This window comes from Centroberyx affinis, unplaced genomic scaffold, assembly GCF_046629955.1.
Source record: "Centroberyx affinis isolate AG114_WGS23_722 - 3 ecotype Tasmania unplaced genomic scaffold, CSIRO-AGI_Caff_v1 ptg001434l_1, whole genome shotgun sequence".
Lineage (NCBI taxonomy): Eukaryota > Metazoa > Chordata > Actinopteri > Beryciformes > Berycidae > Centroberyx > Centroberyx affinis.
In genome coordinates, this window is record NW_027279909.1 from 469,807 (window position 1) to 496,260 (window position 26,454).

Consider the following 26,454-nt stretch of genomic DNA (forward strand, 5'->3'; position numbering starts at 1 on the left):
TCTCTCCCTCTCTCGTTCTCTCTCTCCCCTTCCCTCTCAGCTCGCCTCTTCGTTTTCCCCATCTCTCCCTCTTCCTTGCTACTGCTCCACCCTATAATCACGCCGGTTCATGGCTCTCATTTGGAGTGGTATATATAGCAGTAATTGTCAGGGTGCAGTGCTGAGACTGGGCAGAGCATGTGTACTCTCTCACAGGGCTGTTTGCAGTAAATCTCATAGAGGAGAGGAGAGCAGGCTGGCCCCTCCAACACACTGCAAATACACACACACACACACACACACACACACACACACACACACGTACACACACACGTACGTGCACACAGCACATTAGATGCACTTAGAGATTAAGTAGATAAAATTATACAAACAAGTAAGTAATATATGCAGAAAGGCTACTATTCATTTGAATTTTCATTGGTTCTCTATTAACACGCGAGTCATTATATCATATAATGATTTACTCTTTCAGTGGTTCCTGAGATGGAAATTGAATGCGTCTCATAATGTGTTTTTCTCTCAACAGGATGGGAAAATTATGCAAACACAGTCATTATTTAGCGGAGTGTCTCCTCATCAGTGAACATTAAGAGTCCCAGGTGATGAGTTAGGACCTGATTTATCCATATGTCAGGTAGTCTGCCTATTTACCGTGAACACATGGAAACACACACATATATGCACACACACACACACACACACAAAATACTGAAAACAGGTAAATCACTGAAGGATGAAAGGGAATGCAAATGAGCTTTCTCATCGGCTTTTCACTATATAGCTAAGCAGACCTCCTCAGGATCCTGCGTGTGATAAAAAGCGACTTATCATAAAGGCAGCACAAAAAAGCAGCGAGAGCCTGTTATCATCGCTGCTATGTGGCTTCCAGCGCAGACATTCTTGCTCAATAATCTGGAGTGTGATCGCAATAATCCCTCCTCATCGTTGTCTACATAATAAACCATGGAACGCTGCTTCCAAAAGAGATGACGCAAAACCTGTTATCCAGTTGTGTGTGTGTGTGTGTGTGTGTGTGTGTGTGTGTGTGTGTGCGTGTGACAGGGTGGGGGTTCCTTGTAGCTTGTAGGGACAGGTCTGTCATTCAGAGAGCACACACAGTCTCCATTGTGGAGCTGTCTGTGGTCCCCATTGGGTCAGGGTGGGGCGGCATGGGGCCTCCCGAATAAAAACACGTGCTGCAAACAGGAAGTGGGTCTGTAAGGATAAAATGAGAACAGGGTGGCTGAGTGTTTATGAATGCAGCTCGCTTATTTTTTCCTCAACTCGCTTTTTGTCAAATCGTTTTCCCTCTCCTCTTCTGATTTATCTTGATAAGCTTCCCACAGCGGTGTCAATTTGCTTGGGTTGCGTTGTGCCTGTTTGTCCACACACTACAGTAAAGATCCATCTCAACAAGTGGTTTAGTCTTAAAATCGGATTTTCCTTAAAGCAAATAAAAGAATCCAATTTCCTAAGCAAATCGTCTTGTTTCAATATTTTCTTCAATCAAGTGTTATCTTGGTACCAGTGGAGTGATCTGCCTCTTTTTGCCTTTTTTGAGATGCTGATACTTCTCAAACAAGTGAAAATTTGATTTTAATACTGAATATGAGACTGAATAACTTGTCGAGTTGGACATTTTTGCAGTACATACAGTACTTACATGTGTGTGTGCTTGCATGTGTGTTTACAGGAATACAGTATGCTGATATTTGTGGATGTGTGCCAGGGCATGAAAGGATGTTGAGTGTGTGTGTGTGTGTATGTCTGAGTCCACTCCTCGGACCCAGGTGCTCTGCTTTCAAGTATTCCTTTCCTGTTTGCCCAGCAGCTGTTTCATCTCAGTATTGACTTGTGTTTTCTTCTGAGTGACCACTTCACAGCTCAGCTGTTTTCTTACTGGGTGGACTTGTCAGCTCTGATCAAATCAGACTTTTGTTAAGAGTAAATTTTCTTTCCAGACATAGCTGATTACCCCACCCACTTCTACCAGATTTGATATGCTTGGATTTAGTCATTAATTCCTGGACACTTTTGTGTATTTTCGTTACTGAAATAGTTTGGCAATTTCTCACTTCCCATGGGGGCATTATTTGCTTATGATTAAGTCACAGAAAAGCTAACAACTTGAAAGGGTTTTCTTTGGACAACCTGGTCATTTTAGAAGAAACCTCCTAAAATAAAGTGCCAGTATTCCACAAGTCTCTACACCTCTAAAGACCCAATTCCCTGAGCGCCAGACTGACCAGTTGGGGCAGATATGAACTTCCCGCAAGATTGCTTGTCTCAAATGTATTGGAGCAGGTGCAAGGAAAAAGCTACACATACTACAGCCTCTGTTGCCTTCCTGGTGTAGAGAAAACATGCTTGAGGTTCATTTGAGCCACTTTATCACCAACATATTCTGCAGGGTCGTGCATTTGGAACAAAAAGGAGGCAGGAAGCAGAGGACAGCTTTGTGTGTGATGAAGTTTTATTGATTCACAGTAATGATGAATGAATGGATTGCGATTTGTTCTTCGACTGAAATTTCCCTCCAACTCAGCCAGTGTCTATCCACAGTTATCCTTGTTATCCCCAAGGCAAAATGTCACAAAGTTTGTTACGTTCATAGAATTTTATATCAGCAAGAACATATGTATATAGATTATTTTAGTAAGATTATTGACAAACAGTTCATCCGGTGTCATGTATGCATCACAGCTAAAGGCAAGCCAAATCACATCACATGAAGTTCTGTTTTTACTCTTTAGATGAGGTCAAAGTCCCTGAGAGCACAGCTTTTTTTTATGAATATGATTGTAGATAAGCACCATGTAGCTCACACTCTCAGCTTAAATAAACATACAATGTAGGCATAACAGGATAACTGGCTGTCTAACTGGCCATGTACAACCATATCCCCATGCTGTATATTTCTACAGCATGGATACACATACAGTAATTAGATATTATGATGAGTGTGGTGATTATGAACCAAAGTATATGAGTTACTTAAGCTATGGAATGGCATACAAAATTAAATAACACATAGAACAGACCATGTTAGTATGTCAATAGCAACTGTACACAAGCACAAAACAATAGAAAAGTGTCATCAAACACTCCTTTAAACCTGCAACTTTAAATGGTAATGGGGCTGATGGGACATGTCACTGTTTTATGCTAAGAAATGTAGGTGTGCTTTGATTATAAATGTTGATTCCAAAAAATCTTGGTTTATTGGGCTCCTTAATGGAGTCCAAATGAAGGCCCAGGAAGGAGGAAAGAGAATCTGCTAAAGGAATTCATTAAGTCTACTCCTGTCTTTATGAGTGACTTGGCCGCAACAACGTGTCCTGGAAACTGTCCATTAGAAAACCATCTTAACAGGTTTAACCACTAAGGACAATAAGCCAAACACATCAAAGGCACTAATGGAGCAAAAGAGCATGATTCAGACGAGCACAGTTTGTAGTTCCATGCTGTAAAGAAGATGCCGTTACATCATTGTTTGGTATAGAAAAGCTACTGATTCAGCAAAGATGTGGAAGGATACACTACATCTCAAGCAGGCCGGGGCTAAACGAAAACAAGGCCACTGTTTACTGTGCCGAAGCGTGAATCTAGCAGTTTATTTTTTCTCCCAGACAAACATGTTGTTCTCTTTGGGAGCTGAAAACGCCAGCTTGTGGTCTCCGGTAGTAAAAACTCTGTATGTCTGCATCAAAGTTTCTCCATTCTCTCTGCTTTCCTATATCTGACTTGCTCTGTCTTTCTTTCTCAATCTCTCTATCTTCCCGTCACTTTCTCCCTCTCTAAATTGCTCAGAAATTATTAATCTCTCACTTTGCTTGTGCAAAGACAGAAATATCAATGCTCCCTCTTTCCGTGATCCCATATGTAACAATTCCATAGTGTTTCTATGGAGCAGCTCATGCTATAGCCCTAACCTTAACCGTAACCCTAACTCTAACCCAAACAGACGTAATTAAAAGGCTTTTTATATGCTCTGAAACCCAGCCTGCCTACCACAATACTGTGGCTTTTTTCAGGCTTGCTTTCACTCCCATCAGAAAGGCTGAAGAGAGAAACTGTACAGTTACAGTTGCTTTAATAACTCTGAAATGTCTGATAACTATGAAATCATGTTTTCTCCCAGGTTAATTCATTTTAGAAAAGGTAGACAGATATGCCAAAGCATGTTCAGTATTGTAACTTGAAGTTAAAAGCTAGCTAACAAACCCTTTACTGAGCATGCTGTGTATGTGTGAAACCCATGAATAAATAAAGTTACAGTATAAATAGTACATTTCATATGAAAACTGAACGACACAAGCTTTAGATTTCACCTGCTCAAGTGTAAAACACAATAAAAGTTACATTTTTGTGGATGAAATATAATATCCTAGAAAGTCAATTTGCTGGCTAATTAAAAAATAAAAAGGGGAAGGCGGGCAAATATTAGAATACTGATGTTCAAAAAATAAAGTGCTTCGTTCCATAAAAATCATTTGACCTCTTCTAACATCAATTCTAGATGAGAAGGAGAAAACTAAGGAGGCTGACTAAATTTTTTATAAGCAATGATTTTGTTAACACAACACCGAAGCATTAATAAAATACCTAATGAATTGTAAAAACTATCAGAAAATGCATTGTACAACACTGTTCACCTGAAATGTAGTGAGGTTAATATAAAAACATACAGTATCATTTAGGAGCACCAATGGTGAAATAATGTAATAGTCAACAGCTATACACGATCCAATAGGTAAAGAATCTGAGTAGAATAATACCAACAAAGAACAGAGCCAATTATAGTACCTTAAGCCACTTTTGCATTAGACCAACTAAAGTTGTTTTGCTACAGAATATAATTAAACTCACAATATTTCTTTTCATATCTTCTAGTCTTCTCTATATGTAGCGTGGGAATGAGATTTCCCAACATCATCAGGTTTTCCCTTTGTCTTTGTGACAGATTAGCTATAGTGACATTAAGGTCATTCATACATATACATTTTGAATAGCAAAGTTACTAGTAGTCCACATTCACAGAAAACAGTATAGTTTGAATCCAATTTCCTCTTAACTGGAGTAAAAATGTGTTGAGCCTATATGGCACCTGTTCCACTCTTGTTGTCGACGGCTGTTCAAGATGAGAATGGAGTCTCTGCGATGGTCTCTTCTGTGATGTGATGCGCTGATCATTATGTAATCCACATCTGCCAAGGAGATGGACAGGTGCCATTTTGCGTGTTCTCTGGTACTGTGGCTCCTGAGATCCTGAGGCCCTGGGGCCGGGGACCTCAGCCCACCCTGAGCAGTCTCTGGGCCCCGCTGGGAGGCCTCCGCACTGGGCCCCGGGGTGGGCTACACAAAGTTATTGGTGATCTGCCTCTGGTGCTCAAACAGATCTTCAATCTCTGCACTGTATGCATCTCCTTTGAGGAAAAAACAGAACAAAGTCAGATATCAGGAGGGATAAATAAAGAGAGTGAGGAAGGGGACAGAAAGTTCCTTGTCCTCACCTGCGTGACATCCGTACATGTAAGCTCTGTGGCCATCATACTTGCATCGACACCTCATGACATTGTTCATGAAGTCGGACTCAGCCATGTCCAACGCCGGGTTAACTTCCACCTGTAATGGAGCACAATCATATAGGACCTCTGTTGACACAGGCAGCGCCCTTTATGGTTCATTATCACAATGGTGGATGTGTGTGACCTTCTAACTCGCAGCTGCTTGCTTCATCATCACCACAGACACGTTTATTAGAAAACAGGGGGAGTTTATCACTTCATTGTTCTCCCCTCCATCCAATATCTCCAGCTGGCCGGGCGCATGGAGAAACAAGGAGTAAGACTGTGTGCTCCTCTGTCCACACACTGAGAAAGCCATTTGAAATAAAGATCAGTTGGATGTAAAATTGTTAGGGGGGCTGTTATTAAAAGGCACTCGTGGCTGGTATTGTTTTTATAGTCCATCCCATTCACATCCATAAAAAGCTGGATGACTTTTCCATACAGTATTTCTGTTCGGAAACATAAATACACTATAGACTCCACTATTCTTTCTCATGGACTTAACATCGGAATGATATTCAATTGGTAGGACTGGACTGCAGCTGGGCATATGGACTGTATAACATCCTGTGGTAAAACATTTGCTTTTACCACGGCAGCGCACAGCACAAAACACACTGCTAGATCTTTAAGGAAAGCCCATCGTAAAAGTATTTTATAACTTGTATGGAAACTTGTGTAATAATGTAACAAAGACATCGGCGCCCACACAGAACATGATAACTTGCTGCAGAGGCGATTTTATAGCTGGGGTACAATGAATGCAGCTACACCACAGCGCAGCCTGCAGCTCTAAAATATAGAGATTCGCTCTCTCTTTGCACCAACACAGGTATGTGATAATAAGGACTTGAAAAGGCCTGAAATTTAAGTGTGTTGCAATAGTGTAGTTATGCATAAGCATGTTTGTGCGTCTGAAATTGGTCCTACTCTGAGTGCTGCCATACATTGTACTAATAGTGTGTTATTTGCAGAGCAGCTCCATAACTGCTGATACAACCATTCTCTTAATCCGGTCTGGTGATAATACTGAGAAGCCATTTACTCTAATAGCTGCTCTGTAAACTGCTACACCCACTTTAAGTACAGGTTACAAACAGCTACAGAGGGAAGCACGGCAAACTACACTTACAAAAAAAAAGGAAAACTTTTAAAAACTTAGTGAATGCACAAAAACTGTCTCTTTATTTTTCAGGGTAAATTACAGTGTTGGACTTAAGTGTATGAGTTTTTTGCAGAGGTCCGGTGCAGTGGCGGAATGTGTTACTCAGTGAGAAAGTGGCTATAAAAATAAAAACAGGGCAGGAGAAACTCCTTGGTGGCAAATTAGCCGTTCCTAATGGAAGGGGGGACTAGCTGCTGTTTGACTAAAGGGAGGCCATAGTTAATTTGGGTAATTGGTGTGTTTCATTAGCTCTGGGTGGTTCAAGGGCAGGCTTTCTTGATCTTTCTGTAAAGCCCAGGATGAGAAAAGCGGGGCATCATCCCCCACTTTACTAGATAAATGTAACAACACAGCAGAGAGAGAGAGCGCTATAAAAGCTGTTTGTGTTTTCCACTGCTGCAACCTTGGTGACTAACTTGCTGCTTGGCTATCTGTGTCTCGTTTTCTCTCTTGTTCTTCTCAAGTAAAGTTGGTTAAGTCTCCTTAGTCTGGGTCTCCTCAACTGACCCTGAACTTTTGACTTTCAATAGTTCTTCCCATGTCTCCCTCTCTCTCTCATCTATCTCTCTCTACTCATTTACCCTCCTCCCTCGTCTCCCCCATCATTCTTTCCTTCTACCCGCCTACACACAGTGCATAACTGTGGCAAGGTGCCACTTTATAATTACGCCCCGCTCGACATGCTTAAAATACATCCAGTCCGCATATGCGTGCAAGTGTGTGCGAGTGTATGTGTGTCAGTCATGCTTATTATGGGTAAATTAAATAAACCTGTCTCCAATAAATAGGTGTAATTACCAAGGGCCAGATTGAGTGTAACCTCTCAGAAGGATTAGGTAACAGCAGTAATTATCAGACAGCCAGTTACACTGTAACCCCTCTCCCTCGACTGGGAGGTAATTGGCAGCATGCTGAGATCTGAGAACTGCTGCATACCATGCTGGGATTAGTAGTCTGAATGGGAGATGGAGGATAATGGGAAATGGAGTCCTTGATGTGTTCTACTCTAGCGCCCACAATGACACGACTGATTGACCTGGGTCACAGTAATGACAGACAGAGAGAAGAGTGAGGTGGACCAACAGGACTGCGGTGACTAAGGGAGGTCTGGATGTTTTATTGAGAGACAATGAAACGCCGCATGAACCCCAACCAGCCAAGAGGGACTCCGACTTGAGAGCCTGTGAATCTCTGTCTCACTGTTGAAGCACAAATATACTGACGTTTGATCAAATATATGTGTGACTTGAAAGAAATTATTGTTCCAAATGTATCCGCAGGGAGGGGAGGACTGAGAGACATGAAATGACCTCTGACCTGGAAGATGTAGTCTCCTGGCCGTACATCTGTCACGTCGATCCACTGACAGTCGATGTCGTGGCGATAGGTATCCCAGCAGCCCACAGAGATGCCCTGGTCCCCCATGTTGTAGCAGGAGAAACGCTTCTGGAGACCTAACACAAACACACACAGCAACATCAATCACATCCTCAAAGCTCAAATGCTTGTTGTTAAGAGCCTTTAGCTTCCTGAATTGCACTGTACTGTCTATCAACTCTTTTCGTATTACAAAATTTGATCCAAGATACAACAAATAAATGGAGAGTGAACAAAAAACTACAGCGGTGATCTAATACATTAACCACAGAGTAAACGTTTGAGAAGTTATAGCTGAAAAAATGATATTAATTTGTGTGTTTTCGGAGTTTTCTGAATGGTGGTGAACGTTACCCTCGGGGCAGTAGGTGTCCTCCAGACAGAAACTGGCCTTGTGTCCCTCTGCCACCCGGGTGCCATTCAGAGTCAGCAGGTCGTAATGCGTGAACACCTCAATGCTGTGGTAGTGCCTGGGACAACACAGGAGAGAGTCCAGGTGAGAGAGAGCGTGTGTGTGTGTGTGTGTGTGTGTGTGTGTGCATTTACGCTAATGGAACACTGGCTCCCTATGGCTGGTAGCCTAATGACCTCAGTTCTAGAACACGAGTGTGGGTGTCACGGTAACACCTCTCACAGAAGCTTGTTTTAGTGCCGGCTAGGTTGCGCTGTTTACCCATTCTGCGTGAATGGAGGGCTTTGAAACACACACATCCATAGCTCTGATGTGTTGTTGTAAGAGATTAACTGAGGCGGACCTAACCGGGGACTACCCTGTCCTTTGTACAACACCCGGCCTGTGGCGGCCGCACCGGCTCGGCCGTCATTTCCACGGACACGTGGTGCAGGCGGCTAATGAATCTGGAGAGATGACAACACTGTTTCAGGCCACCCGTAACTTACTGGGACACATCTCACACAGCCGACACTGTGGGCTTCAAATGGCTCCTTCTTCTCCCATGACGACAGGCCTGAAAGTGTTCTCGTCATCTGACAAGAAACTAGCAGACCTGAGGGGAGCGTTTCTGAGAGGCAGTGGAATGTGTTAAGAGTAGACCTGAGGACAATATGTCATCTATGTCAGACTAACGGACTAAATACTGCTAAGGCCCATGGACAGACAAAGGCTCTTATGTGTAAGCCTGTGTTGAACGTTACCCTCGGACCCCGCGTCAAACCACATGTACTTTATTCATTGGTGTAAAGATCACACTTCCACATGTTTTCTTACCTGGCAGTAATTCAACTCAATTAAATTAAATATAACTTGAATTATCCGACATGGAGGCAATTATGTCATTAATGCAGGAACAATCACGTTTTGTGCAAGTCACAGGTGTTCGTCGGATTATTCTTGGCAGCCCCACACCCCTCTACAAACCACACAACCGCTCACCTGTATCCGGGACACTCCAAACCACAGCTTCCCACAAAAACACTTAGAATGACCACAACTGCAACCACGACACCCTTGCACTGGTGGAACATCCCACATATAGTCAACTGTAAGTATATAACCAGTTCCACTGCCAACACTCCATATACCTAGGCAATGCAAAACTTCCATAAACCCCTGTGGTATGCTGTACCTGTGACACTGGTGCCATGTCCAGCTCTCCCTGGTGGCTTTGGGTCTGAAATCGGACTTGCCCAGGTTCATGATGCGGGAGGAGAAGCGCAGCAGGCGGCGGTGTCCATAGGGCCAGTTCATCCTGGCAGCAGAGGAGGACAGACAGTTCTCCTCATTGGCGCAGGTCAGCAGGTGGAGTGGTCGGTCTTCCAGATAGGCTGTCTCCTGGACCAGCTGGGCGTCCAGAACCAGGTCAGGGGCCGCTGCAGCAGATCAGGGGTGAGAGGTCATGCTGGGATTCAAGTAGCCAAAGAGTCAAGACAGGGGGAGGTAGAGAGTTAAGATGGCATGACTTACTGTCTGAACAGGTGACCCCAGCGGCCTTAGTTCCACCTCCTCGAGGGCAGTGAACATGGTTGTTACGGCGACACTGCTGGATTGACAGCTCTGTGCCGACGCAGTGAGTTCCACTGAGAATCACCTCAGCCGCATTAGGGTCGCCAGCCCAGTACCAGGTCTCCTGCAGAAGGGTGGGGGTGCGGGCATAGCGCATAGAGAGCTTGTCAGGTTTTTATTCAATGAGTAATGTCATAGTTCAGTGTCCACCACAATGAAATTGGGACTATGGATTGGTCTCTGTCTCATTTGTTTGTTCGCTCATTTGATTGATTGTTTCCTTCGTTTGTTCATTCAATGACTCAGACGCCGCTGGTCAGATTTTGACAGAACTTGGGGGAATGATGCGTCTCACCACTGCATTGCGGCATTTTCAAAATTACACTAATTGTCCCAGAGGGGGTGGGTGCGACTTTGTTTATTCGTTCTGCGTATCATGCCCAACATCTCAGACACCGCTGCTCAAATTTTGAGAACACTTGGGGGAGTTTTGCATCTCACCACTGTGTTGTGGCATTTTCAAAATTACACTGACTGGCTCAAAAGTGGGTGCTAAAATCAGAGTTAAAAACAAGGTGGCATATTTGTTACTGATTGGCCCAAAAGGGGACTGCCTCATCTGTGGGAGACAAAATGTTTGCTGCTGCCTTCTCAGTTATGGACCATAAGTGTTCCTGAGATTGTTACCTGGTGAGCGCTGGCAGCGAAGCCCAGGCCCAGCTGTCTGCATACCACCATGGCCTCGTTGATGCCCCAGTTCTCACTGCAGACGGAGCCCCAGCGCTTGCGGCCCCCCACGTCCATCAAGACCTCCACACGGCCCTCCCCCTGCACTCTGCCACCAGCCAACCTCACCTGGAAATCAATGAAATCCAGTGGATGAATGGATGATAGATTATCAACAGAAATGGATATAAATGTCTCTTGATGGTGTTGTTTTCATACCGAGTTCTCCATGCCAGTCTTGGGGACGTTGCAGCGCACTGAGGCATCCTGGTTGTGTTTGAACGTCCACAGTGGGACTTCCTGGAAGAAGCAGTCTAGGATGGAGCGTTCTGTCCCCAAACACTGGACATTGTTCATATGGATAGGTCCTGTACCTGGAGATGGAAAAGGAGGTGTGAAGGCAGGATTAGAAAGTGGTGTGAGAGAAATAAAGAAGGAAAAAGCATAAAGAAAAAGAGCATCAACACAATTCCAGGGTAGTATTTATTCTGCCCTGTGTGGGGTCATCTGATGGCATCACGGTGCAATCACGGCCAACAGATTTATCACACATGGGAACACACACACACACACACACACACACGCGCGCGCGCGCACACACACACACACACCTACACAACCTCTGGGGAATAGCAGATAAACGAATGTGTTTCATGTGAACAAGGATTTCATGCTTTCTCTACTTCAGCGTCAAATCAACAATAAAAGGTTTCTATCAGTCAGGGCAAAAGCTTCCTGCCAGCCAAGCAGCAGTACCACCATTGTTGTACTCCAGCCATCTGTCACACCTCATTACCACCATTCTGTTGCTTTCAGCACAACAACAACCTTGTGGGTAGTCCATCACCCTGGGTGAGCAAAACAGAAAAGTAAGTAAATCTCACTAGAAACTAAGGCCAAATCTATGTCAACAAAACAACAAGACTTATACTAGTTATTCATTTGCCGTTTAAAACAATATAATCCCTAAACAAAATAGAAGCTGGTGAAAAAAAGAAACTTAAGATGTTGTGAAAGCAAACAGCTGATACTATAATGACGGCAGCATATGAAAACACAGGGAAAAATACGGCTTCAGTGTTTTCTTAAAACAAAGATGCAAATTGTAAACTTGGAAATGAGGTACCATCAGAATAAACACAACATAAACCACAAAAACACAGAGAAAGAGAGAGAGAGTAGCAGAGAAAGAAGGGAGGAAAGGAAGATGGTTGAAATGGTAGGGGACAGATTGCAGCCTAACTTGGTCTGTCTGTGTTGGTTTTGGTAGATTGCAGGCCTGGTTCCATACTGGTCACAATGTGTGGGTTCATGTTCACTCATATGAAAAGGGCACAACGAAACCACTTCCGCCTCTATCTCCATGGTAAAGGCCACGAGCGACATCTAAACTCCCACTGTTTAAGTTATCAGAGTTCATCTTGAGGGATCCTCAAAATGAACAGTGACATACTGTATTTAGACCTCCGTTTTGGGAAATCCAGGCGGGCCTGAAATGAATTCCAAGAAACTGGTTACACACACACACACACACTTCACACACATACACACAAGTATTCAGGGTGTTTTAACGTCTTATGTATATACTGTATATATGTACCTCATGTTTAAAGTTACACAGTGAAACGGAAATATACCAACGTTGGTCAAGAGAGGAAATAGAAACAGAGACATTGTCCCTATAATTTACCTCACTGATGGTGATGATAAATGTAATGATGATGGGAGTTAGAAGGGTGGCAGATGGGGTGGAGTCTGGACCGAGTTTAGACTGTGTTCTTCACTTTCCCTCTCACTGACTTCAATTTCCCAATGAACCGGGAACTACAATATAACATTTCTAATACTGACAGCAGATGTAGTTACAAGAGTATGAGGCATAATAATAATAAACATGTTCTCCTAAAATTAGTATTTACTAGAAGCAGGTTGAGTAATAGACAATCTTATAATTAGAATCAGCAGATGCCGCATATCAACTGGACAGATTAGAAAATGGACTTTAGGAGTTGGAAACTGGGTGACTTTGGTCACATACTTGTTGAGAATAGCACAAATAGTTGGTTAGTGGTTAGAAGGGAAACCCTGGCATTTTCCTCTCTGAAATTAGCCTCCGTTTTAGGCACATTAATGTAGTGTTTGTAGTGTTTTTCTTTCCGTGGAACTTCTCTTTCTATGTCTTTAATCCAATCTGTGAGCCACTTTCTGTCATCAGTTGGGTCCTGTTACTTAGCCAAGCCTAAGTGGTAAAATCATATAGTTTGGAAATAGGTTTGCCTGCCTGTGGACATTCAGGGGGTAGAAGCCAACTGGCATCATAGTCATGTTTCCTTACTCAACATGCTTTTGGGGCTTGTGCACTAGTTATAACATGACACTTTATTGATCGCCATGTGGGACACTCTGTGCTTGAGTGTGTGTGCGTGTGTGTGTGTGTTTGTGCATGTACACCACATTTCCAGGCAAGTGCATTTGTGCAGGCAAGCGCTTCAACAAATCTGTGTACGCGAGATGGGAGGGCTTGTATTCAAAGCCAGGATCTCCGGCTGGCAGACTGTCTGCCACCCTCTCCTTCCCTCAGCCGTCCTGATAGCCAGTCAACCACAACCTCTATCACACGGGATCGCCACACACATGCAAATCCTCTCCTGTGAGGTCGCGTAGATACAGACTTCTGCGGCAATAAGACAACAATCATGGGCCATGACCAAACGTGTCAGATGGGTAGATGAAAGAGAAAGTCAGAGAGTAGTAATATTACTTTCTGTCCAAAAATGTTGATGGTTTTTGATATATAATGAAATTAAATTGAAATAAACTCATTCAGCGTTTGTAAAAAACTACATTTATTCTTTCTGTCTGTCTTTCTCAGCAAGTCTAATTTAGGCCTTTTCCAACACCATATAGGCCTGTGTTTATGTGGCCTCGGGAGCACATGGAAAATTATATGTGACAGTAAAATGTCTAAAAGGCAGCATGTTATAGAGAGGAAGCCATGAGACGACTTTGATGTCCACTGACCCTGCTATGTGCTATGGTTGCAGTAGGGCAGCCATTGTGAATGTATGTGTGTGTGTGTGTGTGTGTGTGTGTGTGTGTGTGTGTGTGTGTGTGTGAGAGAGAGAGAGAGAGAGAGAGAGAGAAAGAGAGAGAGAGAGAGAGAGAGAGAGAGTGAGAGACAGAGAAAGAGAGAGAGAGAGAGAGACAGAGAGTGAGAGAGTGAATCACCAACTCAGGAAACGCAGTATAGGAAACCTGCATTTCCAGGAGGGAGACAGGAGTAATATGAGGTAAAAGCAGAGAGTAAACCTGCCATTTGTCAAACCAGACTACAGCTGCAGAGCCACATCAGAATGCTATAATTCTGAGACTGGATTTACACACAAAATATACATGCTGGCACATGCCCACACATGCTCATGCGCACATACACATGCGCAACCTTGTGGGTGGACGAGGGGAAAACTGAACTTATTTTAGGTAGAAAATTAAAAGCTTGCCGGCCCCTCCCTTACAATTACAACACCTCTGCTGCAGACTGCTGGAACCAGCCGACAAACCTGAACCCTGACCTGACAACTAAAGCTGCTGATTATGACCAGACGACGAGGAGTGTGAAGTGTGTTGAAAGTCCCCTTAGATGAGCCAACTAGACCAGATTTTAGTTCTGTTAGACCCATCAAAAAGCAAGGTAGCGTGAATGACATCATCTGCAGAAAACCCCATTTGAGGGGTTAAAAGGTAAAAGGGTCTAATCCAACGCAGACAGAAATATCCTCTGTATGATCAGCCGCACAGCTAAACCAGCAAACTGTCATCCCATATTTCATCTTGATCAGCGTGATTAGAGACTACACCCCGGTCCCAGGCGTGGGGAAGCCGTTCTCACGTCTCTCACGTCAGGGTGGGGACACCACTGGCACAGCTGGAGACCGACTGAGCCTGTGTGCTAGCCAGAGCTGGAAATTCAAAAAACTGGGGGAAAAAGGCACAGCACTAGCTAGTGGATGAAAAAGCTTGCTGGACGTTAGTGAGATTATGTCCGTGACTTGAGTCAAACCACCATGGCTTATAGTATTACATTGTGTGTGTGTGTGTGTGTGTGTGTGTGTGTGTGTGTGTGTGTGTGTGTGTGTGCGCGCACGTGCATGCTGTTTGGGCAGCTGGTAGACTTGATGTAGGGCTCATATCACAGCTGGAGATTTGACGGATCAACACATTTGCAGCTTCACAGGGTAATGTACACAGACACACACACCCAAACACACACACCCACACACACACACACACAAACATTCTCCGACCACTCAGTGGCAGACGGGTGCAGTCTTAGATAAGCACAAGACTGGAAAAGTTCCCCTGTCTTCCCTGGAATGCCATGACGCATTTTAAACACACTCACACACCCATATCGCAGACTCCAAATGGCTAGGTTCACTTCAGAATACGTTCCAGAGCCAAAGCCTTAGTGGTCTGAAATCCTTTGCCTTGTCTGTCTCACCTTGTCCCATAAATGCTCCCATCAGGGCGTCCTTGGCGGTACCAAAGCCCAGCTCCCTGCACACCACGGTGGCCGCGGTTCTGTCCCACATGTGGTCCACGATGGTCCCCCACTTGCCCTCTCTGAGCACCTCCACACGGCCCTCGCCCAATCTGGGACCGGCCTTCAGACGCACAGGCTGCACATGGGAGCAAGCAGAACAGCTTAGCTTGCATTCACATATGGTCGTGCTAAAGTAGACCTGCGTTTATTAATCTTACCACAACTGGATAAGGGGCCTGGGGTCTTCCTGAGGAAATGCGAGCAAACTGGGGTCCCGGGATGCACTTGGCCACCGCATGTCTCCCGTTCTTACAGGGGGAGGGGCTACGGGGGATTGACAGCTGAGCGTGGCACTCTGACAGGCTGTTCTCATTGCCCAGGCAGTGCACCTTTTCTACCCAGAATCCCTTCTTCTTTGCCATCATGCTCAGTCTAGAAGTGGAGATGAGTGTTTAAGTGATACATTCTTTCATAAATTGTAACTCATTAGATGGTTTGTTTGCCAGTAACTGTCAGAATCATTCATTCACTGAGTAAAGGAAAGCATGGTTAGTAGGGGTGACTAATAGTAGTCTCTGTCTTACCTTGTTGAAGGATCTACGACCTTGGTGTCCCATATTTTCCTATAAAAGAACAAATCAAGAGAGTGATGTCAGTTCTACCTGTTCTGTATATTTACTGAGGTTACTGACACACACGCCAATCAACCCGTGAGGTGAACTGGGTGACTAATTTCCCATGCAGAGAGACAGTACTACTTACTGTAAGATACTGCTGTTTGTTTTATATATAGCCCGGCCACACAGGAGGGATTACTCCCGCATGCACACACACATACACATACGTAGACACAATGATTCACAGTGATTATCTCAAGCCGGGGCAGCAGGGCGGCGTAATGAGTAGGGCGACACAGGTATAAGCACCCATGTCGGCGAGCATCCACCCTGCTGAAGAGACCTTGAGAAAGACACAGAGTCCCTACCAGCTCCAGCAACGCTGTTCCGTAGCTGATCCTGATCCCAAAAAAGAGAATTTCCCTCCAATGATCAATTAAGTATGACATCATTACATTATTATAAAAAAGGTAAGCTTGCTTGGCTTCTTGGTGGGTACCTAAAATAGTTTTCTACTCATATGCTGACTGAAACCAGAATGAGCTGCATGTGTGGCTTTGTGGTGAGAGTAAAGTTAGGCATATGACTGGTATAGTTTGAGGAAGAATGCATTGTTCTTGTTCTCTCTGACCAACTGTCTCTCTCGCTCTTTCTTGCTTTATAAGTCGAGTATATTTCCATCTGGAATGTCTAGGCTGGTTGGCTGTGTTTATGTTTCGAATAAGCGGTCAGTGTATCATATGTACCAGACTTATAAGGCAACAATACTCCCTGTTACCATCGTTAGGGTAAGTGTTCGACGGGAAGGTGGTGCTGGGTAATTTCACCCCATTTACCCACCTTTTCATTAGTCAAAGTTTACCTAAAACTAATATAGATCCTTAGAATATATGACATTGTACTGTATAAAATCATGTAACCATCAGTTAATATCTTTCTTACAGTACCTGATATGGTTTGGACTATTCAATAAATTAAATCAATACTATTCTGCATATAGTCTTGTGTTCTGGCCACAGTAATGTTTTGTCAATTATGCTTTTCAATATTGTCTTGGTGTTTGTCTAATTGTCTTACTATTGTTGAAAAAAACAACAACAACAATAGTCTTGTGTTCATATTAGTTGCTGTTATGTATAAGAAAAAAATGTGATCGTCAAATGGAGATGGACTTTATTTTACTACCACATCACTGGTGTTGAGTGTTGAAATTCTTGCTTGTAACACAGACTTGTACATAACTACAGGATGTTAGTTAGAACTATAAAAGGATAAAAATAAAAACATAAGACATTTTGAACTATGTAGTTAACCTCCCAAGCCACATGTAGTCTAAAAAAACCTTGACATTCAGTAACAGTAACGTGCAACATTTCTGGGAAAACAGGGTTTGACCAAGCACGCATATACAAACAAATCCTCAGAACTCTGGCACTGTGCTGGTTTGCATGTCCGAGAAATGGCAGAACCAAAAAGAGATTTATACAACGAGAGGCTGGACTGACTGGGGGGGGCAGCGGAGAGGAGAGCCTTTCCGTTCTCTTGGCATTCCCACACAGACCATGCCAGGATGCCCTCAAACCATCACAAAGTACACACACACTCACAGACATTCACATCAATGACTTCAAACACACACACACACACGCACATACAGCTGGCTTTCATCAAACTAGCCTGCACCAGGGCAAACATTAAGAGCTGTTGAGGTGCAGTTTACAGTAAAACACACTGTACAGTAAAACACACACACACAAACTTTCAAAGTTACTCATACCAACATGGAATTCACTCATGACATCGCTATGGCCCAGAGCAGGTCAATCTGTATTTGTAAGTATAAACAAGCATTTCAACCTTTTCCATCTTTCTCATCTATCTCAATCTCTATGGAGCTGTGCATCAGTATGACATCAAAGATTGTGAGAGGCTTAAACTCTTCTCATTTGTCTCTGGCTATTGGACACAGTGGCAAATGTTCACTAATACAGATGTGACGGTCCTAGGGCATACAAATTACATACGCGAAAATTCAGCAGTATTCTCCTTTAAGGAAACAAACATGTCTCAGGATATTCATATGAAAACACAGGCAGTTAAATATTTGGATTTCCAACATGAAACTACAAACATTCCTGTCGAGCTAAGTCTCAAACTTTAAAAACAAACTGAGGATGCTGGAATCAAGAGAAGCATTGTCATTGACCTGACGTTATGTAGATGTTTGAGTGAAGTCATGGGCTGCTGGGTGTAAGCGCTCTATATGGTTTTCCTCAATCACAAAATAACTTGTTTCCTGAAGCTGTAAGTGGTCAATGGGCAGGAGAGACTTCATCGCTCTATAGTTCAAAAATATAAACAACTCCCTTCTCAAAAATATTAGCATTTGGCAGGGAAATATAAAAAAAGAACTTTTCCAAACTGAGTTTTACTTTATTTCAGAAATCATTTGGCAAGGGAAGGTGCTTTGCAAATGGTAGGCCTGCCTTTCTTTTTGAATGAAACTCATGATTTTTTTGGATAGTCTCACAAATAACTTGGTACTTTTCCAGCCTACATCAAACATTTGATTCAGTGAGGTAGACCCTTGTCCCTTCAAGGCCCCATCTAAAATCAAATGCATTACACATGAATAAAGCCATATGTGATGTCACGAGACCTGGCGTAAATTGCGACTGACACGCTGTATAGAATTTAGCACTTATCCTTAACAGTCTCTTGAATTACACTTGTAAAATATCTTGAATGTGTCTACCATGTGGCTCTGTAGTAACATGTCATCGAGAATAGACACAACACACACACACACAATTTCCCATGAGGCAAACACGTCTGTGACTTGATTGTGACCTCACCACAGACCAATCAGCCAACCATTTTCCCTCCTCAGAAACCCACACTGACTATGAAGATCCAATAGGACTACTATACAGACTATAAATGATGCTCCCAGGTCTTTCATTTGACTGACTTACAGCACTGTTTGTTGATGTTGTATTTCTAACCATATGAGTATCACACATAAATTTCACACACTTTGTCAAATCTAAAATCAAATACATGAAGTCCTTTTCAGGGTTATGAGGGACACAAGTGGCTCCATGTGAACGCTGCACTTGTAACAGGCAGTGTGAGCAGTAATAGCCAGCTGAGAGCATCAACCCACAGCTGTGTGCTCACACAGTGTGTGACTGGCTCAATGTTAGTTTGTTTTGAAGTGTTCGAGTGTTGAGCTTTCTACCTCCACAGCATTCATCAGCCTGCTTAACCAAAGAGGGTATTCCACCCCTCGCTGCAGAGCCAAGAGAAGAGAGGCTAATGATAGGGAGTCCCACCCGCCTGTTAAAGGACAAGCATCACACCACTTGTCTGGGTTACATCATCCTCACACTCTCTTCTTCTGGCTTATACCCTATACCAGAGGTGCTACATGCTACAATGTTTTGCCATTAAAGCTTGTGAGCCACGGGCCACAAGATGGTATTAGGTATTGATAATTTAAAATTGCACTAAGAAGTCGATGCTTGTTTAGCCCATCAGGTAGCATTGAGATGCTTAAAAAAGTTATCTTAAAAGTAATACTCAGACATAACTAAATTGCAAAATATGGCAAAAATAAAACATAATATCACTCTTCCAGACCATGCGCGGGATGCCAACATATTCTGTAGGGTCAGGTTTTGCCCCACTTTGGGCATCCTAGTCAAGGATCTTGATTTTAAAATAACTAATAAATAACTAATTAATTAGACTGAGCTGCTAAAAATCACTGCGTTTCAGCTTAGCTTGGAAAGTCAGGTTCCACAATCTGTTCCAAACCACAAAAAGCGCCGCCGGCATGCATATAGATATTAAAAGATGGGAATATAAATTAGAGAGAAGATCATTGAGGAAGATCACATAAACCTAAGACACCAAACCAGAATTGGTCACATAAAATGTCACCCAAAAGGACTGAAAATGATACCCCCATCTTAAGAAAGATTCAGCAAAAACATAATTAAACATAAAAAGCTGGTTAAGTCCCCAAATCACTGCAGTGACAGAGAAAGACAGACAGCTGCTGACACAGCGACCCGCTGCAGGCTGCAGCTGTAATTGGGACATATTTCACACTAGCAAGCGGAAACCTGGCTAGTGCTGCTCTTGTTCTTTCTCTCTGTCTCCCTCTCTTCCTCTCTCTCTGTTCCTCCTCCTTCTCCAACTCTCTCCAACTCTCTCTCACAGCTATAATTGGGGGTGTTTTTTCACTCTCAGCAGAAACCCTGGAGAGCCTCAGTCCTGCCCAACCTGTAATTACAGCATCTTCAGAGTCCCATCCAAGAGACACAGGCAGCCAGGAGACATGGCATGGTCTGGGCTTTCTAAGAATGGACCAGAGAGACTGAGCGCAAGGTGGTGAGACAGAGGGGGAGTGTCACTGGCTAAATTTGGTGAGGCAATGCAAAACAATCCCAAACTTTTCTGGCAAACATTAAAGGTGGAGTTGTTACATGAAAATTGAACATTCATGTTGTTTCAAAACCGACGGGAGGACCTTTGTTTTTTGGTGACTGTGTACATTATGCAATTATAATTGCAATGGCAATTAACGTCAGAGTTTGCAACCTTCTTACAATTATCCATAAATGCAGGCTGAAGCAGGATTGAGTGGATTTCAATTCTCACCAATATCCAAGTATTCTGTTTTTTTGGCTGTAGTATATAAACATCATATCCTATTTACAATAACCCACATAAGCTTTTATTCTAATTATGAGAAACCCAAATAAGATAATTGTAATATTGCACGTTAGCTAGGATACTGAGGCATGTATACACCTTAACCCATTATGGCAGTCTGTAAAAAATGCCTAAATTTGCTCCATGGAAATATGACATGCATATCCATGCAGTATGCATGGATAGAAATGAAAATGCTTTTATCCCAAATAAGACAGTAAACAAGATAAGAGCTATTATCCACAATACTGTATCCGTTTTAAGAGCATACATTGAGAAAATAAATGCATCTCTTTATCTCTGGATATAGTCAACAGGCACAGATTTGGAAACAAACAAGTCATCATGGTTCAGACGGGGTATACAGCCAGATGCTACAGCAAAACACCAAGTCATACCCGGGACACATGGACAAAACCGAATCAAGTCATGACCGCTTCCATTCCAGAGCCTTGTAATTTACACACACACACACACAAAAGAAATCAACATAATGACTGAAACTGGCGGTTTGAATTTGAGTTTGCGTCAGCTTTTCACTGTACATTTAGGAGCAGATATGTTGGATACATTATCCACTTTGTTGTGGCTTAGGTCAGAGACTTGAAAGAGCCCATCGGGTGCTATTATTTAACTTCCCTTGCCTTGACCTTACAGCGAGGTTTAAAAACAACGTCCTGGAAGAGCCAGCGAGCAGCTTGCCTGTAGGCTTCACTCCAAGTCCTTCAAGCTACAGCAGCCCCGTCCTCCTCTGTCATACCTCTCTTCTTGGTGCGCCGCCAAGTCTCTTATGTTTCAGCCGTACAGATCTATCCGTACCATCTAGTTCCTCAGCCCTCACTCTCCCATTTCTTGTACTTCTCATCTCCCATTCTTTGCATTAACTGGCGAATCTGTACAGCGATGGAAATCAAAGACAGGCAGGAAAACCATTGCACCTGCAATGCGGGGAATTTGTGCTCTAATAAACGATCCTGTTCAGACCATGCTGTTCAGCTAACTGTGCATCCTTGAGGGCCTTTTATCATTTAAGTTATGACGCCTGATGCTGCCCTCCTCCAACAATAGAATCCAGTTATAGCTTCGTGTTCCCATTAACATAGCAATCCAGAGTTGAGCGGAGATAGCTTAATTCAAGGGCAACGCAGAAATACTTTCAGCGAGTGATTCATACTCCGATATGGGCAGTTTGGAAAGTCTATAAACCAGTTAGAAAAGTCTATAAAAGAAATGAATTGCCCCCAAACAGTAGCAGGCTTTCAGCAGCAAGTGGAATCTAGCACCTAGAGTACGGAGCAGATGTTGTGGTTTGTTACCAGTTGCCTCAGACTAACCCGGGCCAAGAGAGGGAAGGAATAGCTAAACTGTGAATCACCTAGAGCCGGCAGCTCTCTAGGAACGAGATCCAACTGGGTCTCCCATCCTGTCCACAGTCAGGACAGTAAATGGTCAGGCGCCGTTCACTCCCATAATGGCACTGGAGTAATTCTCTGCTAATGTGTGGTCCTCCTGTGGCTGGACCACAGAGCAGAACCTTCCCAAAACCACCGTCGACATTTTCCAACGGGAGGAGAGGAAGTGTGGATCTGTGTCAAAAGGGCAACATCGACACAATGCAGCCAAGTGTGTGCATACGTAGGCACAGCGTGTATGTGTACATATGTGCACGCATGCACGTACACACACACACGCACGCACACGCGTTGGCAATATGTCAAACATGCTGTTGGAATGGCATGAAAAAGTGAGGAGATGAATGGCCGACTTAAGTCCGCAGAGGCAGCCCTGCCAATAAGACGAGTCGCTTCACAAAGAGCCTCATCCTGCTCTCCAATAGCTGTCTTTGTCCCACACCGCAGTATTGATGGGACAGTTAAAGAACAATCAGCAGTGATATTACACCTCCTCACAGGAATCTAAAAGTTAAAGTGAGGCTGTTTGTCTGAGAGCTGCAAGCTGAAGATAGCATCAGAGAGAGACAGACAGGGACAGAGAAAGAGAGAGAGAGAGAGAGACAGAGAGAGAGAGAGAGAGAGAGGCAATGAGGTGAGCAGAGGTGATTTGCCTAGAGAGAGGTGTAAAGAAAGGGCAGTAGAGAGAGGGACAGAGATCCCTTTATCATCATCGTGAGGCTGAGAGGGGGAGCAAGGGGGAGAAGTGGCTGGGGGAGGAAGATAAGCCAGACAAAAGGCCTTTACTCAAAGTTGCATTAAACGGGATGCCACTGTTTTTTTTTCTTGAGGATGTGTGTTTATTCATTTAACAATGGGATGAATGGCTTTAGCTTGTTGCCCTTCAGAACTGCGGCCAATTGCCTAGTGTCTGCGATCTAACAACCTGAGTTCATAAAGGTCAACTGGAATGTTTTCAGGCGGGGTAGGAGAGAGAGGGTCGCACTTACTTGTACATTTTGGCATTGTGCTGGGTAGCCTCTGGAAAGCCAAGCATCCCACACACCACTCTGCTGCTGTTGAGACTCCAGCCCAGGTCACACACCTGCCTCCATCTCCCAGCATGCTTCACTTCCACCACACCCTCCGTGATCAGGTTCTTCCTCTTGGTGGCCATGAGGATCGGCCGCAGACGCACCTCCTCGATGCGCACCTTACTGTGACCCTGTGGGGAGAAGAACATCAGTGCCTCTACTGTACACAACATACACCTGTATAAGAATAAGACACAACTTCAGATACCTGTCAGGTACCACTTATCATATTTGAGTTACATATTCTGCTGTACCTGGTACTGGTATTGTCTTTGGAACCTGGGGATCTCCTGGGGGTGTCCGTTGCCATGGTAACCCTGTCCTGGAGCCCTGCGGCTGGCCAGGATGTTCTGCCACTGGGGCGAGGGGCTGACATTGGGCCTCACGGCAATGGCGTGGCCCCTCCTGCCCGTCTGATCCTGCCTGCGCTCTGGGGTGCACACAACCCCGAGGTCCTCCGAGTGTTTACAGTCATTCACCCCCCATCCGTTGTGCTTGCAGTCCTTCAAGGACTTCTCAGAGCCATCGCAGCGTACGTTGTCCATCCATATTGGGCCTGGTGAAAGGATAAACTATTAATCACTTCATTCATAGTTTTGACTCAGTGATTTTCATTGATTGCACAATAGACAGACTAGGCATCGTATCCGCACGAGGACTCGAAACAGTTCCTAAACACCTAGCACTTGACTTTTACTGGCAGGCTGATTTAGGGTTGCACCTTAGCGGTGTGTTTAGGAGTAGATACACAGTATTTCACAACAGCGTCCCAAGGCAGGGTGCCGTAGATCCTGCTCCTTGAATCCACTCAACCTTCTCTTTAATTTGGATTTAAAAGCAGCAATAAAGAATGTCCATAAACCACAGCAAGTGTAGCACAACTCTGGCAAGCGAATGCTGTCATTATTCTAAAACAAATGCCCCTTTTGGCCCATATATTTGCTCTGCCAGCCTGCCAGGCGACCTTAATGAGATGTAGACTCCAATCCCATAACAAGTTATCTTTGTCCCTTTATGATGGTTAGTTATTTTGGATGTCTTAATTGGTGGTCTTTTTATGAAGCCTTGCTCTTAGGGTGTTGTTGGGCAAGCACATTACAGGATGGAAGCCTTGGAGCAGACAGGCTACAGCACTAGGGCTGGTCCAACTATGGCTGTCTAACAAGGTCTAAATCATTCTAAATCTAATCAAAGCTTGATTTATCACTCACATCCAGTCAGTTTGGTTTAGGCCTACAAGAAAAATTGTGTCATTTGACCTTTACTTAACTCGCTCGTTTATAAGTCTTGGTGGCTTTGGCTACCATAATGGCATATGTGTAATGTGGCACTGTAACAGCTCTCACCCTGTCCTTCTCCATACTTAGCGCTGTGCGCCCATGTAATGCCGCTCTGGAAACCCAGCTCCCGGCACACCACGTTGGCTAGTTTGATGTCCACCTCGTCGTCGCAGATGGTCCCCCATGTGTTGTTGTGCAGCACCTCCACGCGTCCCTCGTTCGGGTCTCGTGCGTAGTTCCCGGCCAGTCGCACCTTGGCGGCCGGGGCGCGAGCTGACCTGCGCTGGGAAGGCGCTGGCCGGCGGGGTTCAGCGTGGCCGGGGCAGGGGAGGGCCAGCAGGAGGAGGAGGGAGCTGAAGCAGAGGGCGAGGGCGCGGGTCATCGTGTCTGAGAGGAGGGGGGTCTGAGGGTGGAAGTACAAACACAGCTTTGACTAAACTGATTCAATTTGTCACTGTCATGCGTGAATAGCAGACTACACTGCATTTTTATTTCATTTATTTCATGTTCAATTGACCAGTCAAGTCAATTAACCAGGCAGGGCAATTAAGAGCCGATTACCCCATAATGAGAAAGTTCTATCCTCAGCCGTGCTAACACAGCTGTCCGGGCAACTGCAGTCAGCACAGTGAACTAACAGGCTGCGGTCGCAGAGAGAGGCTGGTTGTAGTGCAGACCAACGGTGACATCCTCTGGCCAGAGCAGCACAGGTGGCCAAAAACAACCCATGTTCACTTAACGAGAGAGTACGGTCAGAGTTGCTCTTAACTGGTGTCAAAAATTGATATTTTGGTAAGACAATGATCCTGGCAGTTGGTTAACTGTTTTCAGACAGCCAGGGAGTAACTTGTTTTGTAAACCTGCCTCAAATAAAGCCATGCAATCGCCAAAACGCATAAAGATAGGAATGCTTTTCACTCTTGTCAAACATAGACATATAATTAGAAGTGTACTTCAGCGCTGAAATTACGTGAATAAACATCCCTCAAGGCCACCAGACCATATTTCACCTCTGCACAGACAGAAAGATAGGCAGGTTGTAACTGGAGGTTAACAAGTGTCACAGACAAACAAGAACACACCAGGCATCATTTTTAGACACTGCTGTAGACACTGAACCACCACCACTGGAGGCCAGAAGGTCACATAATTGGCAAAATCATAGTATCAAATCTGTTTGTATACTGTAATAATTCACTAATTAAATTAATAAACAATGCAATAAAGAGTTTGCAGATTCAACCTCACTAATCACACTCACTGAGTAAAATGTGTTGTATAGGCTAGGTATGCCAATATGTATGCAATTTATCACCGACAAATTCCAAGACTGAAGAAACTCAGAACAAGCACCTCTTCCAAATGTCTGAAATTTAGTTTCATTAAAGCTAAGTGACTTTTAAAATCATGGCATCAAGCTGAAGCCAAAAAGCCAGGAACCAGAGATCAGAAAAGCAACCTGCACTTACATTTTCAAACCTTAAACACCTGTTACACTTGTACTCTTATGCTCACGTTACATGTGCATTATAAAAAATAAGAAACAACAAATAAAGCATAACCTGATGAATTTGTTCTTAATTGGCCTGACTGGTCAAATAAAATAAAATAAAATGAAATAAAGATCCTTTATCAAGAAAATAAGGTAAAAGGAGAAGGTGAAAGTTCACTCACCTGGCAGGCAGCTAAGGTTTGCAGTCCTGGACGTGACTGACTGGGGGAGAGTGACTGAGTGAAGGAGTGTGCCTACTAGATGTTCTCCTTAGTCAATCCTCCCTTCTTCCCTCCTTCTCCCTCCATCCCTCCCTCCCTCCCTCCCTCTCTCCCTCTCTCTCTCCCTCCCTCCCTCCCTCCGCTCTCTCTCTCTGTACGTCTCTTTCTCTCATACGAAGGCATTTGACTTTATTTTAAATATTTATTTAAAAACATGTGCAGTTGATTCATTACATTTAAATTGAATTGCCAGTACAGTTTTCCAATACTGTTTGTATAAAAGCTCAAAATAA

General features: G+C 44.0%; 1 protein-coding gene across 1 annotated transcript; it reads right to left on the reverse strand.

The window, feature by feature from the left end:
• Window positions 1-2,464: 2,464 nt before the first annotated feature.
• loxl4 (lysyl oxidase-like 4) lies at window positions 2,465-26,219 on the reverse strand. The gene is made up of 15 exons (XM_071526569.1): window positions 26,123-26,219; window positions 24,515-24,851; window positions 23,423-23,724; window positions 23,085-23,299; window positions 15,929-15,967; window positions 15,563-15,776; window positions 15,303-15,480; window positions 11,021-11,175; window positions 10,763-10,930; window positions 10,037-10,199; window positions 9,699-9,942; window positions 8,467-8,582; window positions 8,053-8,189; window positions 5,514-5,625; window positions 2,465-5,426 (listed from the first exon to the last, which is right to left on the reverse strand). The coding sequence occupies exons 2-15, from the start codon at window positions 24,828-24,830 to the stop codon at window positions 5,356-5,358; spliced, it is 2,430 nt and encodes an 809-aa protein (XP_071382670.1). The 5' UTR covers window positions 24,831-24,851; window positions 26,123-26,219; the 3' UTR covers window positions 2,465-5,355.
• Between the last annotated feature and the right edge of the window lie 235 nt (window positions 26,220-26,454).

Bases quoted from the DNA above. Each gene is read 5' to 3' on its own strand.
- loxl4 (XM_071526569.1), bottom strand. From the start codon at position 24,830: ATGACCCGCGCCCTCGCCCTCTGCTTCAGCTCCCTCCTCCTCCTGCTG. The intron at 15,968-23,084 runs GTAAGTGCGACC...GTTCTTTTATAG, and splicing joins CACAATGCCAAAATGTACAA to GAAAATATGGGACACCAAGG. The intron at 15,481-15,562 runs GTAAGATTAATA...TCCCATGTGCAG, and splicing joins AGGCCCCTTATCCAGTTGTG to CCTGTGCGTCTGAAGGCCGG.